The sequence below is a fragment of the Populus alba genome, chromosome 12, assembly GCF_005239225.2.
Source record: "Populus alba chromosome 12, ASM523922v2, whole genome shotgun sequence".
NCBI lineage: Eukaryota > Viridiplantae > Streptophyta > Magnoliopsida > Malpighiales > Salicaceae > Populus > Populus alba.
In genome coordinates this window covers 8674294-8698545 of record NC_133295.1, presented here as the reverse complement: position 1 = coordinate 8698545, position 24252 = coordinate 8674294, and the positions used below count along the sequence as shown (strand labels likewise).

General features: G+C 31.2%; 2 protein-coding genes across 3 annotated transcripts; both read left to right on the top strand.

Moving 5' to 3' along the window:
- The first annotated feature begins 4376 nt into the window (after positions 1-4376).
- Positions 4377-10463, top strand: LOC118029022 (phosphoserine phosphatase, chloroplastic). 2 transcript variants are annotated; one of them, XM_035032799.2, is made up of 9 exons: positions 4378-4818; positions 6308-6537; positions 6812-6944; positions 7017-7124; positions 8094-8187; positions 8744-8893; positions 8967-9020; positions 9898-10026; positions 10119-10463. In XM_035032799.2, exons 2-8 carry the CDS (start codon positions 6315-6317, stop codon positions 10021-10023), a joined length of 888 nt encoding a protein of 295 aa, XP_034888690.1. In that variant the 5' UTR covers positions 4378-4818; positions 6308-6314; the 3' UTR covers positions 10024-10026; positions 10119-10463. The 2 variants fall into 2 exon arrangements, with proteins under 2 accessions (XP_034888692.1, XP_034888690.1); XM_035032801.2 differs by lacking the exon at positions 7017-7124 and having other exon boundaries at positions 4377-4818.
- A 5903-nt stretch (positions 10464-16366) lies between these two features.
- LOC118029023 (ATP synthase subunit gamma, mitochondrial) lies at positions 16367-21326 on the top strand. The gene is made up of 9 exons (XM_035032802.2): positions 16367-16617; positions 17466-17509; positions 17633-17785; positions 18641-18754; positions 18852-18979; positions 19780-19902; positions 19988-20107; positions 20474-20595; positions 21075-21326. Exons 1-9 carry the CDS (start codon positions 16529-16531, stop codon positions 21142-21144), a joined length of 963 nt encoding a protein of 320 aa, XP_034888693.1. The 5' UTR covers positions 16367-16528; the 3' UTR covers positions 21145-21326.
- The last annotated feature ends 2926 nt before the right edge of the window (positions 21327-24252 follow it).

Sequence of the window (24252 nt, the reverse complement as noted above, 5' to 3'; positions counted from 1 at the left end):
AACAAATCTATCAAATTTTGTAAGAAATTGGTTAAGAACACTTGACATATCATACCTAGCAAGAATATTTGAGCTTCCCATACTCGCCAAGCAAAGTTCTTATTCTCTTTTCTCTTTGTTATCCCTTTATCTCTTTCTTCTTCTCTTCCTCACTTGATTTCTTTTCAATTTTATTGTGTGTTTAAGACAAGAGAATCCAAAATTCTCAAGATTTCTTCTTACTTTAATGTATTTTTCCCAAGCCTTTTCTAAGGTTTTCCTCCAAATCTCAAGCTTTTTCTTTTTAGACTCTTCTCATTTCTTCTCCCTCTCATTTTCCTTTTCTAGAATGGCTGGCCAAGGCCATATATGTGTGTATGTGTGTGTGTTGTGCAACAATTCTATTTACGTCCCTTTCTTTAGACACTTCGACTTCCCTAAACAATTTTTTCTTGGTTCCGACATCTGTTTATACCAAATCTAACTCGGATGAATTTGAATTTCCTTAAATTATATGCCATAATGTTTCTTTCGTTGTTTCCTTTTTCATCTAGTTTTTATTTGCTTTTTAGTATTTCTTTTTTCAGGTAATTTACAACAGTATTTTTTTAAAATCCATGAAAAACCCTTACACCTCTAGTTTTCAAGTCTACTATCATTCATATAGCGTACATATTTACTATACTCAGTTCATATATTTTTTCTTTACCAACAATATGGATTTTTATTCAATTTTTTTTATAGCTCGTTCATATTCCAATTCGATGGGTAATATTATTGAAAGGTTTTTTCAAATTTTTTTTGCCATAAAATGTCAATCCCGAGTAGAACAACATGTCAGAAGGTCTCATTTAATGTGTCAACTCAATCTGACAATCAGATTAACAGTTATATCCTATTCTCGTAAAACTATTTCATACAGGGTTTACATTAAAATTCAAAATTTTCTTGTTATGTTCACGTATAATTCCTATCTATCATCGCATGAAATTTTAAGAATAATTCCTTTATTCTACATATGCTTCTCTTATTTTTATTTTATTTTTCATAACAAAGTCATCGATTTTTATTTTACTTAATATCTTCACTTGTCTTCAATATAAATTTTAGCCGGGTTTACATTAATACCTACTAGCAATTTAAGTGCATTGTAGACAAGGCTAAATCACATGTCAAAACCATATAATGCACTTGGATCTACATCCTTTTTACTAGTGTTGCTAGATTTGGATAAAATTAGATTAAATAAAGAGAAACGATATATCATTCTTTAAGGAAAAAAGTTGTTCCTTTTCTCTGTCTCTTTCTCTCTCTTTTTTTTTTTAATTTTTTTTTTTTTAATAAAACTATATTTAATTTTCATTTTAACGAAGCATCTATTTTAAAATAAAAATCAAACTTTCAATCCCATCATCATCATTCCTTTTTCTATTATTAAAATATATTTACTTAGATTCTAGTTTAATACTATTATTTAAAAAAATTATTTTTTTAGTTTTAAATTATTTTTTTATATTTTAAGATTGTTTTGATGATTAATATCAAAAATAAATTTTATAAAATAAAATAAAATAAAATATTATTTTAATATATTAAAAAAAATATTTTCAAAAAGCATTTAATATTTGACAGTTAAAAAAAATTATTTTCGGTCAATCCTTGTCTTTAATGAAGAAAGGAAGGCGCGCGTAAAATATTTTCCGGACCGTTACGCTTCTCTGCCTCTCCTCTCCTACACCTTGGAGCTGCTCAAATTGTAAGCAGTGAAGAGAGATAAACAAGTCTTCAACCTCCACTACAGATAAATCTTTCCCCTCTCTTCCTCTTCAAAAGACACAGATCCGAAGCTTACACCATCGCTCACAAACAAATCCCACTGTCAATTTCTCAACCTCCACAGCTTCATTTCTGTACGCCTCTCTCTCTCCAGCTTTGCTAAATATAATTACATATCTCTTCTTCTTGTCTTTTATGGCTTTCTCTTTTCTTTTCTTTTCTTTTTCTTTTTTGTTTTTGAGTGACTGGGTTTTCTTTATCAAGTTTCCATATCCGGGCATGAGCTGTTAATTTGAACTGAAACTTTAAAAAACATCACATGAAAATCTATTTATGATTTAATAATTTTTTTAGCTATATGTATCATTATAGATTTGCGAGTAAGGAGCTGGCGAAAGTAAATGCAAAAATAAAATAAAATGATGGGTATGTTTGAGAATTTAATAGTCGGAGGTGTTTAGAATATTTTATTTTGAAAATATATTAAAATAATACTTTTTATTTTTTAAAAAATTATTTTTAATTATTATTTTAATATATTTTTTAAAATAATTTTTCTAGCTATATGTATCATTATAGATTTGCGAGGGAGAAAGTAGATGCAAAAATAAAAATAAAATAATGGGTATGTTTGAGAATTTAATAGTTGTAGGTGTTTGGAATATTTTATTTTCAGAATATATTAAAATAATATTTTTTTTTATTTTAAAAAAATTATTTTTAATATTATTATATTTTAAAATATTAAAATATAAAAAAATTAATTTTAAATAAAAACAATTTAATTTTATTTAAAATATAATTTCAATTGTATTTCCAAATACCATATAAGTACATATCAAAAACTCTATTAACAAGGTTTAACTAATCTGAAATGATACTGGGATTTGTCAGCTTATCTAGCCAAAACTTAAGTGAGCGTACCCCCACTGATTTGGTCTCCTCTGGGATCTTTATTTGAATTTATATTTTAAAAATATTATTAAAAAAATTTAAATTTTTTTAATTTTAAATTTAAATTTTTTTTATATTTTTAAATTATTTTGATGTGCTAATATAAAAAATATTATTTTAATATATTTTTAAATTAAAAATATTTTAAAAATTAATCGTACTTCACAGTAAACCAAGGAAACGTTGTATTCGTTTAAGTTTGTTATTGAGAAAGCTGGATTTTAACAGGAAGTCCTAAAATCAATGTTAATGGTACATTAAAATGTGTAGATCTTGCCTGCATCAAATGTGTGTGTATGGTATGTATTTTGAAGGGATCCTCCATCTTTTTAAATTTTAGCATGAAGGGTTCTTTTTTAACCTGTAATTATTTAAAAACAAAACAACATTATCATATTCGGCTCCATAGGTTCGGTCCCACCCAGTCAGGTTTAAAAAACTCTTTAAATTTATCAATTGCCATTCCAGGCATGGAAGCAGCGTCATTTATTTTAAACCCACGGTAAAGCTTGATGGTATCTGGATGAATCATGTTTAGGATTTTTTTCAAACCAGACACTCTATTATTAGAAAGGCTAATCCAAGAGCTGTGCACTACAATAATAACAATTATTATTATTATTATTATTATTATTATTTATCTAAAAGAGGCCAAGTATTGCATCATATAATTTGTTTTTGCAAGATTGGAATCATGCTTCCTTTCTGTGGGAAATCTGTCACGGTCCAACAAACCACTTTAGCCAAAACAAAATTAATTTTACTCCAAGAAGACTTCTAGAGGAAAGGATTCCACAATGAGGTACGCATTAATTCTAGAAGAGAATGCAATCGACTAAAGTAACTTTGTGCTAACCAAAACCATCTGCAATCCTTTTTTTTTTTAGATAGGGCATGGAGTCCCACGATGAGCGCTGTCCCATATTTCTTGTTTATATATATATATATATATATATATATATATATATATATACACTTATTGTTTTTATATTTTAAATGTATTTTTTTTTTAGTTGATAAAAAGAGATTACTAGTTAAATTTTTACAAGATAAAAGATTGATAAAAGTAAAAAAAAAATTTTTTTAAATTTAGTTGACCTGTCAGGTTGACTTATAACTCGAGCAATCCGGTTAAAATTTGATTAAGAATTTTTTTTAAATGTATTTTTTCTTTTAGTTAGAGAAAATTTTTTTATATATTTTTTTAGTTGTTTATTAACTTTTTTTTAAATCCACTATATAAATACTAAAAAAATATTTTATTTTTTTTTAATATGAAATTTGAAACTCTTTAATATATACTCTTTTTGTTCATAAGAAAAAAATATTTTTTTAATGTGAGATTTGAATCCCTTTAATATATATATTTTATATTTATAAGGAAAAAAAAATATTTTTTTAATATAGGATAAAAAAAATTTTATTTAAATAATTTAACTTAAAAGATAACATAATATCTTTTTAATATGGAATAAATTTTTTTTAATAATTTTTAATTTTTATTATTTATAATTTATATTTACATTTTTAAATTTTTTTATAAAAATTATTAAAAATTAAAATATATATTTTTAGATTAATTTGAGATGATAATTTATGTAATTTATAATTGGGCTGGATCAACCCGGATCGAGTTTTATAATTATGAAAAAAGCCCATCAATTTCAGAAACCTAATTCTTCTTTTCTGGAAAAAAATGCAGAGGAAAAGCAACAATGTTTGGTAGAAATTAAGAACCCAACGACCCCAACTGAAAGATCTCCTTCTCTTTCTCCCATCACCCTGCCTGCAAGAACAGCCCAAAACCCATCAATCCTTCCTCCACCATTTCAAAGAACGAACCACCAGCATCGGAGCCCCACACACCATTCTCTGTTGAAGCCATCTTCCCAAAACAGCCACCCAAAACAACACAATACCCCATCGATTACCATTTCGCCTTCAAATCAGTGACCAAAATCTATACCAGAAGTCAATTATGTTAGCAGCTGAAGTGTAAGCATCACGAGCTCATAGCCGGACCACCTGCCAACAATTGTAACAGAGCTCCTAAACGCAGTCAGAATCGGAATCGGCTCTTGCTGAGTTTATTTGGACGGAATCCCAAAGGTAAAGTCTTTTTGTTTTCTCATTTGCATATTGAAATATTGCTCTGGGAATGTTTAGTTTGATTGTTGATGCAAGCGGAGCTTGATGTGATACCTTAGTGTGTTAATTGCTCGAGGATGGGATAGGTAATATAATAATCTGATTGTTGTCTCTGTGCTTGTGCCTTTGATGTGAAGATAGGAAAATCAGTTCATGTTAAAAAAAAAAGAAGAAGAAGAAGAAAGAAAACAAGTTCAGTTTCTGCTATTTAACCGCATGGATTTGAAAATGGTTAATAGGATTTAACACATAATAAACCTAATGGATCTTTATAATTTGAGTTGTATGACAATGTTTATTTAATTATCTTCCATTTAGTTTGTGGTTTGAATGTGTGTGCCCTTATATTCTGGTGTGCTTGATTGTGGGTGAAATCTCGTGGGGAGATTAATATTGGGACACTTGAAAAAATCCAATATGCTTACTCGTTTGTTCTATTGCATGTGTTAAATGATTTTTATTGTAATGATATAAGTCAGATTCTTTGCTTTATATTGGGAATATTTGAGGATGGAAACAGATTCAATTTTGATGATTAATACATGGGTTTTGGAATGTGTTGTATGTGTGGTGTCTCAAAAGTTAGAGACCTGAGACCAATGTTAGATTCATTAATGACAGAATCATGTTTGTTTGTTTGTTTGTTTAAACTAGTTATGGGGTTGCTGCAGTTTTCTTTGATTTGGCAAAAACCTGTTTGAAATGCTTTTAGGATAACAAAAATGCATTTTATTTTTCTTGTGCACCTTGATTAGGTTGACCGCTGAGTTTTCATTTAATATTTACATAATTTGGTTTAAAAAACTTTTGAAAAGTGAGTGCCATTTCCCTTCTCTTGCTTTACTTGAACTTAATTGAAAAATTGTCTTTGGGTCTTCCGAAGCATAAAAAATTGGCTGCCATTTGGTTTTGGATCAAAAACTTGTGTTGATGCATTCTTGGGGTTCTAAAAGAGTGTTAATTTGCATTTAAAAGTTGGTTTAATTTTCAATTGCACCGTATTAATTCTCCCTTAAGTTCCACCTTATTAACATAAATTTTCCTTGGATTTGGTGTGAGTTGGCTTGCTTGGAGGGTGCTTTCATACGGCCTTAGACTTGGAGGACTGTTTTGAACATGTATTTTAAATTTGTAGGCTTATTTAATATGGGCTGTAATATTTAGAAGTTCAGGATTTAGTTTAGTGTTTTTGATAATTGTAGGGACTGTATTTGTATTTTTTTTCTATATAAGTTTCCATTGTAGACATGGACCAATTTGGACTCCACTTATTCTTTTATTTATTCATTGGGTTTATAATATGTTGTTTGCTTGAGGCCCGTTGAGTGATTATGGAGTGTGATGGCAATGGGCTTGGACCAAGGGTCCTATTGTTTAATTTGCAATTTTATTTTGGCAGAGAGGCCCTAGGAGTAATTTGTTTATTTCTGTTTTTGTTGGTTGGACACAGATAATTGATGGAAGGCTTGGTGCACTCTCGAATCAACCCCATTCATGCTACTCGTAAACAATATCACTCTCGTCTTGTACCAGCATTTTCCCTTTTTTTGTCAAAGAATTTCACCAAAACTCCAGTTTTGTTTATGAAAGGTCATCGATCATTCAATTCTGTTGTTGCTTCTGTTCAGCATTTGGACGCCTCTGGTTTAGGCCACTTTGACAATACCCTGCCATCCAAAGGTTGTAATTACTACTTTTTTGTTATTTGATGAAATGGTTTGTTTATTTAATTAGTTGAGTTTAATATTCACTGAGTTGATGCCACTTTGACAATACCCTTATACACATTAATGGAGGTGTAGGAGTATTATTCACAGAATGAAGAAACTCTAGTGAATTTGGTTATGAATGAAACTAGTATTTAAGGATTGGTGAGGGCATTCATTGACTCTTTTAATTTCTAAAGCATTGCCATCATGTTGCTGTAATTGTTGGGTTTTTTCTTTTTTGACAGTCATTCTTCAAATTTGGAGAAGTGCTGATGCTGTGTGCTTTGATGTGGATAGCACGGTGTGCCTGGATGAGGGCATTGATGAACTTGCAGAGTTTTGTGGAGCTGGAAAGGCTGTTGCAGATTGGACTGCAAGGTTGATTTCCGTTGTCATTTGTTAAAACTAGAATTGTTGATAAGATCTGATTTGAAAATTGGATTTATCTAGAGCAATGGGTGGTTCTGTTCCCTTTGAGGAGGCCTTGGCTGCTAGATTATCTCTGTTCAAACCTTCCTTACCACAAGTTCAAGAATTTCTTGAGACGAGGCCCCCAAAGTATGTTAAATACTTGATTTTTAGTAACTTCTTTCTGGCTCTTTGGGTGTTTCAAGAGTTTGCACAATTCTATAAGAACAGCAGTTTGTTTATCATTTCATTGGATGGAAAAATTGGTAGTGCCATGTGTAGTTTTTCTATTTTTGTTGTCACGAAATGCTAAACTTTTATAAAGGTTCCCAAAACACAATAAATGCATTCCAAACTCCACGCTTATGTATCATGTTTGTTCCTCTGTAGGGCATAGTTTCTTATATGTAAGTTAGTTCTTATATCATGTAGCATGTTTGTTACTTTTAAACTCAGCTTGACTAGTTTCAATGAAGTTTTAATACCACACTATGGCTATTTGATTCATTTTCCTCAATTCTATATGCTTTATATTTAATACAAGCATTTTTTCTTGTATCTCTAGTCATAAAATTGAAAACCAAAATTCTTCCATTTGATCATTACTTTGTTTGAATGTTTGTTGAGGATCATGAGAAGTATGATAGTTTCATTGCACATCGACCAAAACTAGTGTTTTGTATTCATGTCTTTAAGTATTTTTGTCAATTGAAAGACAATGCTTAATTGTTTGCATGAAGGTTTATGATGCCATACCCCACCTTATGATATTCAATATTTTCCTTTATGACATCTTTTTATACATTTCAGAAAACTAGTATCAGCCAAATCATTTTCATATAATGCTTAATTGGATCCACTGTTAATCTTATCTATGAAGACTATATATAACTTGTTTCATTGTTAAATAATCTAGCTATCTTATCTTTTATTGTGTAAATCATCTTAAAATGCTTGTTTTACCCCCTGAGACCAGATTTGTACTTTTATCACTAATGTTTGGCACCAAAAGTATCTACTTTGCCCCTTTGTTTCAACCGCCACCCCATAACTTTGTTTGACTTGGCAAATTTAATTAAATCAAAGACTCTTTAACTGTTTCTGATTTTTATTCTCTAGGATTTCTCCTGGCATAAATGAGTTAGTCAAGAAGCTGAAGGCTAAGAACACAAATGTTTATCTGATCTCCGGAGGCTTTCGTCAAATGATCAATGTATGCTACTGTATTACAGGATTTTGTCTTTGCATTAACGCCTTTTTTTTTTTTGGTTTGCCCTGGGATTCATCAGATTGAAATCTTTTAGCTATAATTCATAAACTTGGAATAGCTTGGAGTAACTTGATGATATTACAATGACCATACAAAACCGTTGCACATGGTGTCTTGCCAAACAACTTTGTGGTATCATTTTAGCCATATATTTCTAAGCTTTATTAGATACAAGAGTTGTACCATCAACAGCAATGTTTCATGAATTGCCTGTGAGGCATATTGCATGCCCACATATGTTCCGAAAGGAAATTATTTACATTGATAAACACAGGTTTTTTTATGGAAGAAGCTTCATGAATTTGTGCTACAAGATTTGGTGATGTTCTAAATGCAAAATGTTGTCATTTATCAGTATACTAATAATTTATCCTTTATTTTCTGACTGTGATGTTTCCTTCTTCAAATACACATAATCCTATAATCTTATGCCAAAAATTCAGATGTTTCACGTTGTATTTTACTGAATTTATATCTGAAAAAAAAATCCTCTGTGTAGCCTGTTGCATCAATCCTTGGTATTCCACCCGAAAACATATTTGCAAACCAGCTACTCTTTGGAAGTTCTGGGGAGTTTGTAGGGTTTGATGTGAATGAGCCTACTTCCAGGAGTGGAGGAAAAGCAACGGCAGTTCAGAAAATAAGGAAGGTCAGTCCTGTAGCTTTCCACCTCATGCTGTTTTCTGACAATACATGCAAAGCTGATTTTATTGGTTCATCAGGTCCATGGATACAAGGCTCTGGTTATGATTGGGGATGGTGCAACAGATCTTGAGGTACGTAAATTCAATGGAACTTCCAAATTGTGAAGCAAATCAAATGGTGATGTTTTGAGTCCATATTCAGCACATAAGTTACAAGAAAATTGTGACATGCTCAACCTGCCTTTATTGTGAAGCAAATTGCTTTGCTAATGTAGCCAAACTGGGATTTTTGGTTGTCTAAGTGAGTTTTTTTTCATTTAGTGTTTCCATAGGGTCGGTATCCTCTCATGCTCAGGACATGATATGGTTAATTTAGTAGCTAATATTTACTAAATAAATGAAAAATCAAGCTAGTGTGTAACCATGTATTGATACTTGCTTTTGATGTATTCTTTTACTTTTTGTAATTGAAAATCTAAGAACTGAAAGAAAGATTAAGACAAATCTTAATAAAAAAAATAAAGACTCTTGTATTGGGAAATCAGTCACATACGAAGGACCTAGGGTTCTTTCCTTTTAATGTCCATGGTGAAATTCACGCTTTACCACCATGATGTGAAGTTTATTCTTGAGAAAGTGGAAATCGATGCCAACATAAAAGCATTGGCCAAATAAACAATACACATTTCTTACATTTCCCCATCTATGTGAATCTTAAAAATTATTTCATAAACTCACGTTGGATAAGTGCCAAAAGATCTTAAAGGCTTGTTTCAATTTGTCTTTCCTTTTTTATTTTAAATTAAAGAAAAATTAGAAGTGTATATTAAAGGTAAGTGTAATAAAATAACATAATTTAAAGTTCATTATTTTGTAAGCAAGAACTTTATAACACCGTATCCTATCATTGATTTTTAAAGGCTTGGATTGAAAGAGTGATATATTTAGTTATTGAAAAATCTCAATCTGTTTTGATCCAACTTAAGATTATTTATTTATTTCTATACAGGCTCGTAAACCAGGAGGCGCAGACTTGTTTATTTGCTATGGGGGTGTTCAACTTCGAGAGGCTGTTGCTGTGAAAGCTGATTGGCTGGTTTTCAATTTTGCAGATCTGATCAATTCCTTGGAATAGCTTGTAATATTCCAAGTTCATTTTATACTTTCCCTTGGTATTCAATTTTCCTCACAATTGCCTCAGTTTGACAAGTGTTCTTCGTGTTTTTTTAGGAAATCACTTGTGATTTGAGCAAATACAGGAAATTCACTGTTCATATGAGAGCACCGATCAAGAAGAATCAGCATTTGGTTTCCTTCTCATGCTCCTATTATATAGATTAAGCCTCTGTTGACCAATCAACAGTATTTCCCCATGGAACTGTGATGGGATGCAAATGGGAGAGTTGTGTGTTAATTTTTCTCGTTTGTCGATCACTATTTTGTACATCATCATGATGCTACATATCTGGAATTGATGGTGTGGTTTTTTTGCGATTATACGTGTTTGTGGAATGCTAAATTGTACACGCAACTTGATTCTGGAAATACCATCTGCCCATTGATATTTTGCGATTATCTCTGTGGAATACCAAAATCTTGGTGTGTTTTATGTACGCAACTTCATTCTGGAAATATCACTCGCTCACGACCCTCTCTGCGAAGGCTAGTCCTCGCTGGAATCAGATTAGGAGTGTGTATTTTCTGTGGACCTCGTAACCTGGCCTGTCTTCAGATGCAATATTGGAACTCCAATGATCAAATCTCATGGCAACTGGGATTTTTGGATGTTTTGCAGGTAACACTTCTTTGCATTTGTATTATTAAAGTATTGATTAGTATTTCCTTTTCTAAACTGTGATGGATTGTTTGAATTATTTATAAATGAACAAGTTTTAATAGTAATAAGAAAGAAAATAGAAAGTTTTTTTTATTTTTATTATTATGGGTAAATTAGTTTGTTGATAAACTTAGTTAATTAAATTTGAATTATCTTTTAATATTTAATATTCCCTTCGTTCCAATTTTATTTGCTTCATCAGTTTCAAAAGGTCAACAGAAATTAATTTTGATTTTTTTAATTGATTCTAATGATTAAAAAGTTTCAAAATTAAGTTTTTCACTTTTCTTACCTGCTTTTCGTTCAATTTTAATCTAATATAAATTAAAGAAAAGATAATTGGAAAATGTGTTAAATTGACTTTTGAGTAGTCAGAAGAGTGAAATTGGGATTTGACAGAGTAGTTAGTAGTGAGGATAAGAACTCTCTGTTTCTCCCCAACTTATAAATTCACCATGGATATATGGAGGCCTAGTTCACCCAATTTTTAGCCTCCTTTTCTTTTGAAGTGGCAGGCTAGTTCAATCTTATCTATTCTTTCACTGGCTTGTTGATCAATAACAGGGTCTTAAGATTAGGGGTACCCATGTTATAAAATATTCTATAAGGCATTATACTGAATGATAGTTATTGTCATTGGTAATAAGGTTGTTTGGCCATGTAATTGGCCTGTGGTTGCCTGGTATACTCATGGGGCGACAATGCCTAGGTTTAAAATAAAAAATGGGGATGCGTTCCTAAATAATAAAGCAATGCTGGTAATAGCAAATGTTTCCTAGCCTCGACAAAATCAGAGTATGACATGTCCAACTATAAGGGGCTATGGTTGTTGTAATAACATAGGACTAGTGTGGTTATGGAAAAACTAGTTATCCTTGTTAATGGGATTAGTATCCTGCTTAATGGGCAATTAAAGAAATTAGTTAACTTGATTAATGGGACTAGGGTCCTGATAAATGGGCAATTCAAGAAACCAGTGAATTTCGTAATGAAACAAATACTTGGTTTGGGCTAAAAAGAATATTGGTATGCTTTTAAATTGTGCTAATTGTATTGATTTATAAGATTAAGGATAAAATAAGAAATTAAATGTAGTAATTAATACGGTAAATATATAAAAGAGATAATAGTAAATAATCATGAGATGAGAAATTGGGCTAAGAAAACTGGGTGCGGCTCTTGAGATCTAAGCATGTTAAGGAGCAAGAGCTTATTCCAATTTCTCAAGCTAAGAAAAAAGATTTAGTATTATGGAAGGGTATTTGCAAAGTGTGGCTTTTTGTCCCTATTGGGATGTTGAATTAAGATGCTGCTTTGGAGAGATTCCTAGTTGGAAGGGTATGGCCTCTTGAATTAGCACACTATTCAAGATAATAATGAGGATATGTTGAAGTTCTCGGTAGCTGATATGGTGGATGATGGAGGCCAATGATAGTGGAAAACATTTGCTCATTTTTCCCCATTGTAGGTGGTTATGGTCTTGGCACGTTACAATCTTCCTACTTTATAGATGGGGTGATAATGCTTATTAGAGACATTTTGAAGGTGGACATTTCTCAGTAAGTCAGCCTACTAGATTCAGAAAAGAAGTAGAGTTGCTCAACAACAATGTGACCCTTTATGTAACATCATTTGGCATTGGAAGGGATTAGAGAGAGTGGAAATCTTTCTTTGGACAATAACTCATGGGGCCATTATGACAAATGAGGTTAGATGGAGAAGGAAAATCACTACTAACCCTTGTTGTTGTCATTGTTTGACAGAGGTGGAAACAATCATCCATGCTCGCCGAGATTGCCTAAGAGCATGTGAGGTTTGGGATAAAATTGTTGAAGATGGAGAAAGGGAGAAATACTCCTATATCTGGTACACCTAGTTAGTTAATACTTTAAGAAGTAATCATCTGAAATTTAAGAGAAATGATTCGAGGATTGAATTTGGGATTGTTTTGTGGTAGATTTGGAAGGAGAGACCAACAAATTTTTTGTTCTACAAGAAACTCTTTCCATAGAACTGTTCACGTAATCAAGAGGCTAGTTGGTGATATCAATCACTATATTAGGATAATTTGGATACATAATAAATATCAAGCATATGGTTTTTATAGGGTGGACATACCCTCTAATAAATTGGGTGAAGATTAATGTGGATTGTTATAGTAAGGGAACCCAGGGGTGGTTGGAGTTGGTAGGGTCATTAAGGATGATATGGGATGGTGGTTGTGGGTTCTGCTTTTAATATTAGGATTCACATGTTAATATGTGTTGAACTGTGGGCAATTGCCAATGACTTGAAGTTAGCTTAAATGATTTTGAAAAATTATTTTGGAATTCAATTCAACCTTGGTGGTTATCATTGATAAGAATTAAAGTTTAATTATGCAACCTAGAGAGTTATTAGCAAAAGATTGGAAAATGTAGATGCTCCATGTCTATAGGGAAGCAAATTCAGTGGCGAATTGGCTAGTTAATTATGGTTTAACCAGGAGTTTTTTTTACAGATCTTCTAGTTCCCTAAATGACTCTCTTGTGAGTCTTTTTTGCAATTTGTATTATGATCTGATTAGGTCAACTTTGCCATGTTTAATTTAATTAGGCTTTTAGCCTTGATTTTAACAATAAAATAAAATAAATAAATAATCATTGTATATAAAACTAGTTGTATTTGGTATTGAGAATTTAGAGGAAATTTTGCCGAATTTTTGATAGAATACACACACACACTTATACTTTCAATGATAATAAATTATGTATACATGGAATGTTATGTAGATAAATTGGGGTTGTTAAATGGTGGAACTAGTTACTCAATAATGAGATTAGTGCTGGTAATGAGCTAGTGACATCAATTTGATTGATAACCAGAACATATGACTTAGCAAAATGGTTTAATAAAACTATAAAAATTGATTGAAAAGATGAATTGGCTATCCAAAATGGAGCTAGTGATGTCAATAGCATTAATGACGGGGATATATGTGATTTGGCTAATGGCCTTGTGAGGAACAATTAATACGTGTTTTATTGGCTTATATAATTAATAATAAAATGTTAGAAGAAGCCAAATTGTCAATACAAAAACATGTCCAACGGGTTGTTTGAAATGTGTTTTAAAAGTTGAGGTTGTTATATAAAGTTGCTTATGTGATGATGAATTGGAATTCATGGCAAGTCTTATGCTAGAAATGGCAAGACAAAATTTGGATAGGGTTTGCATTAAAGAAGCTTAGCCAAGATTTAATTAACCGAGAGGGTTTTTATTGGAAATCATAAGTTGGAGCAAGATCTTAGCCTTAAATCTTTTGAAAAGGAGTCAAAATAGTGTGAAGGATAATAGCATAGGTTATATGAAAAAGAAAATGAGACGATGAAACATGATAAAGATAAGTACAGATTTTGAGATGACAAACTAAGCAATTAATCACGCAAAAAGTTGAAATGATAAATTATGTGTTAAGAGAACATGTTTATTTGATTAGAATAAATTGAATATTCAAAAAACCAAAAGGGCATAAAGATATTGCGAAATGAAATGTGACATAATTTAAATATATTATGAATTGAAACAATAATGTAAGCCAAGTATGGTTACGAGATATATGTTAAATTTAAATGTAATACGAATTGAAACAATGGTGCGAACCAAATATGATTGTGAAATATGCATATATAATTATGTGAATTAAAGGGGTTTTAAGGAAATGATTCATAGTATGAATCAAACTTGTTGTGAATAAAATTTTTTGTGAAGTGATTATGATAGTTAAATGAGCATAATGATGAAATAAAAGTTCATCAAAAGATGAATGGAAATGTATTAAATTGGAATCTAACATAGATATCATGATGTTTAGACAAAAGGTTAGTGAAATTTGAGTTACTTAAATCATTGATATATGTGTGTGTGTGAGAGAGAGATAAATATTCATTACAATATATTCTAATGTTATAAAAATAAATTTTTTTTAGATTTATCACAGACTCGGACAGAACAATAGATCTTATATAACATTTTTTTTGTTTAGGTGATGATGATGTAATGGCACCAAATGGTTGAGAAAAAAAATGAATGAGGATTAAAGTGGAAAAAACAACACGTGAGAAATTGAGTTTGAAGGATGAAGTTAAAAAAAAATTAAAATTAAAAGCTCGCAAAAGGACCAAGAACAAATTATTTTTTTTTAAAAATAGGGATCAAATCCAAAGAAAAAAAAATTGAGTGGTTTCTTTAAAAATTTGGAGGGTTAGATAAGAAAATCGAGGAATAGAGAGAAAATAAGAGGAAAAAGATCTCTAACATCAAATTGAAAGTTTGTTGCTGACACTCATCAGCTAGAAAAATGAGAGGTTGTTGAGACAATTTAGACGCTGCCCAATAAGTTGTTTGGTCATAAAGTAACACCTTATGCATTGCCTAAATATGGTCAATATTTATACGTTGATGTATGTAACGTGTCATCTATTTATTTTTATATAATATTTATTATATATTAAATTAAAAATTTACCCCTCAACCCACTTAATAATAATATAAAAACCAAAATGAAATAATAAAAAAGACCCAGATCAAAGTTAAAGTTTTTACTTTTTATTTTAAGGGCAATCTAGTAAATTTATTGGGCATATAAAAATAAAAAGGAAGAAAAGACCTTGTATGTTAGCTCTAAATTATTTATGCTTTAATGGTGATTTTGTAATTCTATTATTTAAAAAATTATATATATAAAAAAACCTTATTAGCCCTATCTGATAAGCCAAGTGTTTTTGTGAAGAGAGGCAAAATTAATTTTGCTATTATAATCTATATCACCACTCTCTTTTATATTTTTTGTTAAGTTATATTTATCTTTGATATGTCCCCATCCAACCAAATAATTAACATTAATAATTTTTTTTTAAAAAAAAAACCTAGAAGAAGATGGAATTTTACTATACCCTTCCTCGTAAGATCCTATTAACTTGAATAATGTTTTATTTTTTAATTTTAATTTTATTATTTAATATTAAATTTATTAATGATTTAACTTTATAATTCTTTTTAATTTAATTTTTATGAAATTATTCTAATTTCATAATCTGAATTGCAAGTTTGACTAGTTAACTTGGTTGACTCGAGTTTTTTTTTTTTTTTTTTAATTTCATCCTTCTACATTAAACCAATTGAGAATTGAATTTTATAATTAATTTCAGTTTATTTTCTATGAGGTTATCCGCATCTCGTGACTCGAGTTACAGGCTTGACAGATTAACCCGAGTTGACTAAATTTGATTTTTTTTTGTGTGTCATTTCTTTAATTTTAATTACATCTTTTAATATTAGATTTATTGGGGTTGATATTTATAATTTTTTATAATTTATTTTATTAGGTTATCCTGATCCCATGACTCGGATCATGAGTTTTGACAGATTAACTTGAACTGATTCAAGTTATTTTTTGTTTTTTAAAATTGATATTTCTTTTTATTTTCATCCATCAAACATCTTGTTTATTAAAAATTAAATTTTATAATTTATTTTAATTTATTTTTATAAAATTATTATTATTATATCTAATTAATAATAAATTGACAAATTAATCTAAATTCATAGCGTAATTGGTAGTAAATTTAAATAAATAAATAAATCCATCCCTTGAATCTCTCTCTCCCTCTCAACAAAAAAAACAAGAGCAAAGGAAGGATCAAATTCAATATAGTGAAAAATAAGAAGACACGCTCCCCTGAGGCTGAGCTCACTCGTAGCCAATAATAATAAATTCTCGATCTGAAAACAAAAAAGCTACTAGTTCTAGGGCTTGACAGCAATGGCGATGGCTGCTGCTTTTAGACGCGAAGGAAGGAGATTTGTCTCCCCTCAACCAATCACCGCCGTTCGATCCTCCCTTATTCCCGAGTATGAATCAATGAGACCTATCTAGTCTTCATTATTTGACTTTCTTTCAGTTCTCTACTCTATCCCTGTTTGGCTGAGTGCAAAATGGGAGACTAATTTATTTTTTTAAGAAAGAAAAGAAAAAAAATTGTTCAATAGAATATCACGGTGTCGTATTCTCTTCTACTTGATTCTTAGTAAACCTGAGAAAGATAATTTTGTTTGTTTTTTTGGGTATTCTTTTTCATGTTAAAATAATGTTATGGAAAGGAAGTGGCATTTGCAGTTTTAATTAAATTGGTGTTGTTATTGACCTTGACTATTAAAATGAGTTTCTTAGTTATCGTATACATATGAAAGATGAAGGTAGTCTTCATCGTTTCTTCTAATGGGTTTGTGTTATTACGACCAGGCAAGTAGCCACTTGTTTGTGATTCCAGTGCAGTTCATGAATACCCAATTTGAGTCCATTGAGATTCCTGGCTGCAGTAGAGCCTTGTTTGCTAAAAATTATTACTTGATCTCATCTTGTAAAAATTGTTGTTTAGCTATTCAATTAGTTATGTAGCTGAATAACAGCATTCAATTTCAGTCACAGAATTGCCCGTTCCCTGATTAGATATGGTGAATCCATAAATTTTATTATGGTGGAAATATGGGGATTGCTCTTTGATCTTTTGAATCCATAAACTTTTTATTTAAAAAAATGCAGGTTCTTATGAACAATGAAAGAGCATAACTAAACTTAAATCTATTTATTTATTTATCCTGCAATGATTCCCTCTTTCCTGATTGCTTATTTTAGATGCTTTTAGAAAATTCTTGTAATTTTCATATTGGAATAAGAATAATTTTCTCTGGATTCACAGGGACCATGCCCCTCTTGGAGTACGTTCCATTTCAACTCAAGTTGGTAAGGATGCAGCCATTTGATATATGATGCCTCTCCTAAGATTTTCTTTCTTGCTACATCTTGCGATATTAAGTCGCTGAAACCAGAAACCGTGGGCAATTCATTGTGATGTATTTTATGCAGTTAGAAATCGGATGAAAAGTGTCAAGAATATTCAGAAAATCACAAAGGCAATGAAGATGGTTGCTGCCTCAAAGCTGCGATTAATTCAAACTAGAGCCGAAAATTCTCGTGGCTTGTGGCAGCCATTTACTGCACTTCTTGGAGATGCTCCTAGTATGTTCATTGAGAAGTTCATATCTATCCACTGTTTTGTTAACTTACATATACTTTCTATATATCTGTTCCAATTATATTCAACTTTCCGATTAAAAATGTAAGGGTCGTCCTTTTCTGGTCTTATAAAAACAACTATACATTGGTTGCATTGGTTCATGTTGTGCTGAGGACATCTTATAACAATGTTTTTCTGGTTTATTTTGGTCATTCTGCTGCAACTCTCACAAAATTCTGGTTCAGAATGCTGCAATGCTTTCTTACAGTGGTTGATTTCCATTTTGTACTCACAAGGATACATGGTTTAAATGTTTTTAATTATTATCTGGGTGTTGTTTGGATGCATTTATTATTATTATGGTCTTTTGTTCATTGGTGGAATGGAAATTTGTTTTGAGCAAACCCTAGTAACTACTTCAAATAATAGAGCCTTGATCTTTCTGTTTACTGAAGTCAGAAGCTTATATAATTCATGGTGGTAGAATGTGAGAGCAAGGTATTGCAGGAAAAAAGATCGGTTCAAAGTTGAAAAAATGTAAGCTCCAGAAAAATTGCAGATGTATTTCTTTATTTTATTTTGAATAAGAATCTAAGAGATGTGAGAAATTACCTTTGCAACATTTCAAAATCCAGGACTCTATTAACCACATGAATGAAAAAAAATGGTGGGGGAATCCATTTCAAATGCTTGATTATAATACTGATTCTGAAAACATTAATTCTAGCAAACATGAGGTTTATGGACTTCTAAATTCTCTCTTGCTATTGTACTAGATCCTTTTCTACTCTGTTTCTTTCTATCTCTGGAATACTTCTTATTTCAGGCCTTTTTTTGGCTGTTATTTTGCTTGCCAGGTGTTGATGTAAAGAAGAATGTGATTGTCACTGTGTCTTCGGACAAAGGTCTGTGTGGTGGAATTAACTCTACAGCAGTCAAGATCAGCAGGGCCTTTAACAAGTTGACCTTAGGTAGTTTTTTTTCACTTCTTGCAACTGAACTTTTTTGGGTTTTTGGCTTTGGGCTTGGGTGTTTTGAAATCTCAAGTATTTTTTTATACTGCCATAGGTCCTGAGAAAGAAACAAAATATGTCATATTGGGAGAAAAAGCAAAGGCTCAGTTGATACGTGATTCAAAAAAGAAAATTGCAATATGCATGACAGAGTTGCAGAGGAATCCTCTGAATTATACCCAGGTTAGTTGGTCATCTTTCCTGAACTAACATATCTAAGTAAAAAACCTCTTTCTGTCTCCTTACATGCACATGCACTGACTTTTCTAGAGTTTTAAATCCTGAGTTGGTTTAATGAAGGAGGAAAACAAAAATCATTGCTTATACCCAATTTGTCATGGGTTGAGAGCTCCTGTCTTCTTTATGCATCACTCTATACTGTTTACTGTTAAATGGACCTGGTAGTAAAGTCTCTTGTTGCACTGATTGCTGTTATGATTCTCCTTTGATGGGTTCTTTTATGCTTTTGTCGAAAGCCATTGCAGTTATTTATTTATTTATTTTTGTTTGTAAGGTGAGGGGAAAATAAAGTGAATGGAAAGTGAGATAAAAGGTTTCCCTTGGGCCCTCAAAAGCAAACCTCTCCAATTTGAAGAGAATTGTGTGTGGTTCAAGGGGCTGGGGTTGAATCAAATATAACATTACCAGCTTCATCCTTGATTTAATTTAAAATCTTATGGTATGAGAAATGTAAAAGACATTGATGTAATTTTAGTACCAACATTTTCTCCCCCTTTTCATTTTATTTTACCCGGAGAAGGAAAAAACAACTTTCCCTCCATTTTGCCCTCGTATTTTCTTCCCTTAAAAGGTAAAAAGAAATATCTTGTTTTCTTTTATCTAATTTTTTTTGCATAAATTTCCTTCCTCTCCCAAGTGTAATCTTACAGCTGCTAATTGGTTATATACAGTTACTAGTCTTACAGAGTAATGTTAAATATAAAATTTCTCTCACAATTCCTTTTGAAATTTTTGTATCTCAGGTCTCTGTTCTTGCGGACGACATATTAAAGAATGTGGAATATGATGCTTTGAGAATTGTCTTCAACAAGTTCGAGTCAGTGGTCTCATTTCTACCAACTATGGCAACTGTATTATCACCTGAGGTGATTCAGAGTGTACCTGCTATAATATGTATGCATTTTGGATTTTCTTCAAGGATTGTGGTGTATGATTGAATTTTTGATATAGGTTGTGGAGAGAGAGGCTGAATCTGGTGGGAGGCTTGGTGATCTTGATTCCTATGAGATTGAAGGTGGTGAAACAAAGGGTGAAATACTTCAGAATCTTGCCGAGTTCCAATTTTCTTGTGTAAGTGCTGCCTAAATCTTTTCTTTTCTGAACAGTTTCTGGGAGTGAGTCCATTTCTCAAAGCATGTATGAACTACAAACCTAGGCTAGAAACATAAAGAGCAGTAGTTCAACCCTGATTATGCCATTTTGGGCTCAAATAAGAACTGATACTAGTTTGTAAGTGTTAGTGTAGTGATACAAATTTAGTTGATCAGTTGAGCAGTGGTTTATTCAACCTCATATCTAACTCAATTTTCTTTTTCTTTTTTTTGAGTACATTTTGAGAATCCACTACAGTATGTTGTTTTAGTTTGATGCCTGTTTCTTACACAGAATGTTATGATGTTTCTAGGATTTATCTAGTAAATTTTCAAATTTCTTCAGGTTCTGTTCAATGCGGTAATGGAGAGCGCTTGCAGTGAGCAAGGTGCTAGAATGTCTGCTATGGATAGCTCAAGCAGAAATGCTGGAGATATGCTTGATCGGCTGACACTGACTTATAACAGGTCTCTTTCTCTCTCTCTCTCCCCTTCTCTTTCTCTCTCTGCATGCACACACATTCCAGGAATCTTACTTTGCCCTGAAAGTTTAGTGAGGGAGTAATGGATGGAAAATATACCCAGGTGATATATAGTTTTTCTTTTTTTTAGCATGCCCCCCCCCCCCCACCCAAAAAAAAAGAAAAAAAAAGAAAAAGGGAACCTTAGGCGTTTAACAATTACTCTTGTGAACAATCCACCTCCACTTATAGCATTGTACCAAACACATCGTACTTGGGAAAAATGGTGAAATCTCTTTGTTTGCTTTGACAAAACTGAGTTGATTGGTTTAAAATATTGTTTCAGTTCCACATCATACACGGAGTTGTTGGGATTTTGTTTTTCTTCTTTTACATATGATGGTTTGGAGCCAAGCAAATTTGTATTGTTCTTGAATCTTTCCTCTCACAACTAATTTCTGTAATTGTTTGATATTTTTGTATCAGAACTCGTCAAGCATCTATCACAACAGAGTTGACTGAGATTATATCTGGAGCAGCTGCGCTGGAGGGTTAAAATTGAAGATATCATACCTTGGGTTTTTCAGATAGTGATGAATAAGATTAATAGCAAAGGCTTGGAGCTTCAAGATGCTAGCTTTTGAGATTTTTGTTGAGCGACTATAATAATCCCCCGGCATTGTTTTCTGTTTCTGGGAATTAAAAATCAAGTTATATGGTGGTTATGGTTTACTTTTATCTTTGGTTTCATTTATTTTTCAGCTCTTTTTCGTTTGCTTATTGAAAACTTGTACGCATGGCTACTGTAATGATAAGATTAATCATCGATTAAAGAGGTTTTAATTTTTAATTTTTTTTTTTTTTGGGTTTAAATTCCCATGAACAAGTTAAACATGATAATGAATTTTGGTCTGAGTTGAATTCGATGTATTCGGTAATTGCAGGAATATTTTGAGGGTTGTAGGATGCGTCATACCATGATTGATCAACATATTATAAACAGTACGCAGCAAACAGTGGCTCTCCATTTCTAGTTTCTAGAGTTTTTAGTCTCCTTTTATAAGTTTTTGAGATTTTTGAGATTGTGGTTTGATTGTGATTTTAAAAATTTTAATTTTTTAGTTTTAAATTATTATTTTTATACTTTTTAATTGTTTTGATATATTATATTAAAATAATTTTTTTAAAAAAATTATTTTGATATATTTTAAAATAAAAATTCACTTCAAAAGTAATATCTATTTTTTTCAAAAAGAAAAACAAATGAGATATATTTTCATGTACTTTATGTTTTATGTTTTAAAATTATAATTCTTTATTTTAAAATGATTAAAAAGATAGATTTATTTTATATATTCATTTTTTCCATCAAACATGTTCAATCTTTTATATATTTATTTCTTGTATTTAGAAACACTAATTAAACAAAACTGAAACATTGCATTCGTTCTCTTTAATTTCTTGTGTGTTTGTAAGTGTTTTTGCAAGATTTTGAATGAATTTTGTTTATAAGGCTATGATATTCTAAAATAACTAGGCAACAATCCATTTCAAATAAAAATGAAGTGTATAAAAATAAGCCAAGCGGAAATTTATGTACATATTTAAATAAAACAAGAATTCAGAAATTTTTGGATATAAATTTTCAGACAAAATATTTCGAGATATTATAAATTTAACCTAGGAAATATTAAGGGTTTGATTAAATTAAAGAAAATAAACTAAACTAAAAAATTGAAGAATGTAATTATAAGAAATGAAAAGAGGTATAGCTTAATTATAAGAAGAAAAGATATGAGGGGGAAAATAATACACTTTTTAAAAAATAGAGTCTAAGTGCAAATAAGAGAAATTATAGGGTATAAATACCCCCCTCCCTTGCTTATCAAAACCGACAGCAACTATCAAGAGAAAGGGAGTGAGTTTTTGACTTTGTTCTTATCAAATTAAGAGAGAAACACCAAAAATCCCAAGAACTTATCCAAGATTAAGGATTTATAGGTAGAATAAACACTTGTAGGCAAGAGATTAACAATAAATTTTAAAGGTAAAGAGAGAAGGGAGGGCTGATTGTCAATAGAAAAGGGGGAGTCAAAATTTTTTAACTGGTTGAGGATCGAGACCTTGAAGGTAAGGAGTTATAAACATGGTTCTATAAGTCATTTCGAATTCGATTACAAATTGATGCCTCAATGTTAAAATTTAATTAGGGTTTTTAGACTTGAATTGGAAGAAATGTAGTAATTATTAAAATTAAGTTAATTCATGTATTGTATGTGATTGGGAGCAAGAAATCATGATGATTCATTAAACAAAATATATGGGTAATTAAGTTAGGGGTGGCCGACCATATGAAGAGCAAAGAGGAAAAGAGAGAAGATTTAAATAAATAGAGTAAATTAGCTCTTAAAAGATATTTTTGACACTCTTATATGGTATGTGAGTTAGGGGTTGAGATAAAAGAGGGAAAGTTGAATTGTGTATGTTGTGTGGAAATGGAAAAGTTGATGAATCTAAACAGATTCATCTCCTAACTTTTGAAGAGAATTCGAGTAGGAGGATGCGGGAATTAGGATCATGTTCCTTCATAGGAATTATAGTTGTTGATGTTGAATAACTAAGGAAATTGGTCTTACTCAATTTAGTGCTATACAACTCCACTTAAGGGTTACCAACCGAGACTGGGTCATGACAGACCCGATAAGGCAGTGATTTGATTCGTTGATGAATAAATTCGAGTGTCTTGTAGGAAGAATTGGGTTCTCCTCTATTTAGGGGACTTGTAGCCCCGTGTATTAGCTTTCCAACGAGACCAACCTCGCTTGAAATGGAGTCCTAGAACTCTTGATATAATAAAGAATCTGAGGAGAGGTCGGAATGCGATCTCTGTTGGCAGATTTGAAAAGTTGCTAAAGCGACTATCTAGACGCGTTAAGAGTGAAAATTAGGTCCTTTCACTTTAGGGAACATGTGATATTACATTTTAATTTCCAAAAAAAATGAGCTATATTCAAAATGAAAATTTGTAATGATAACTATGGTCGAACGATATTGGTTATTAATATGGTTATTATAAAATGAAATGAGCTATATTCAGAATGATGATATTAATGAATGAAATGAGAAAACATAAAATATAGAGAAATGAATAATTAAAAGAAAGACATGTATTGGTTATTAATATGGTTATTATAAAATGTATCCTTGAATGATGATAATTTATGAGATATGTCTATAATTATCAGGAGGGATCACAAGCGTGGTGCAGCAGTAGTAGGGGAACACGAGTAGAGCTTTTACTGTAGGCAGGTGATTCACACCTATGCTTTCTAGTTAAATTCCATGATTTAATATGTTATTGATGTGAAATGTGAAATGTGAATTAACGAATGTTGGATATTATGTGAAAGGATGAAAGTTTGCGTAATGATGTTGATATTTTGGATAATATTCTGAATGTATGTGTATTCAAGGTGAATGGTTCTTGTGTGAATTGCCATCGCTGACAAAAAATATATGAGAAGTGTTATATGTGGCATGGACTAGCATACATTTAATGTATATTAGGATCTCGGGTAAGGGCATTGCCATGTATTAGCTAGTATACATTTAATGTATGTTAGGATCCCTAGTAAAGAGATCACCATAGGTTATCATACATTAG

Coding starts and splice junctions, on each gene's coding strand:
- LOC118029022 (XM_035032799.2), top strand. CDS start 6,315: ATGGAAGGCTTGGTGCACTCTCGAATCAACCCCATTCATGCTACTCGT. Junction 7,125..8,093: donor CTTGAGACGAGGCCCCCAAA/GTATGTTAAATA, acceptor TTTATTCTCTAG/GATTTCTCCTGGCATAAATG. Junction 9,021..9,897: donor ATGGTGCAACAGATCTTGAG/GTACGTAAATTC, acceptor ATTTCTATACAG/GCTCGTAAACCAGGAGGCGC.
- LOC118029023 (XM_035032802.2), top strand. CDS start 16,529: ATGGCGATGGCTGCTGCTTTTAGACGCGAAGGAAGGAGATTTGTCTCC. Junction 17,510..17,632: donor TTCCATTTCAACTCAAGTTG/GTAAGGATGCAG, acceptor TATTTTATGCAG/TTAGAAATCGGATGAAAAGT. Junction 18,980..19,779: donor ATCCTCTGAATTATACCCAG/GTTAGTTGGTCA, acceptor TTTGTATCTCAG/GTCTCTGTTCTTGCGGACGA.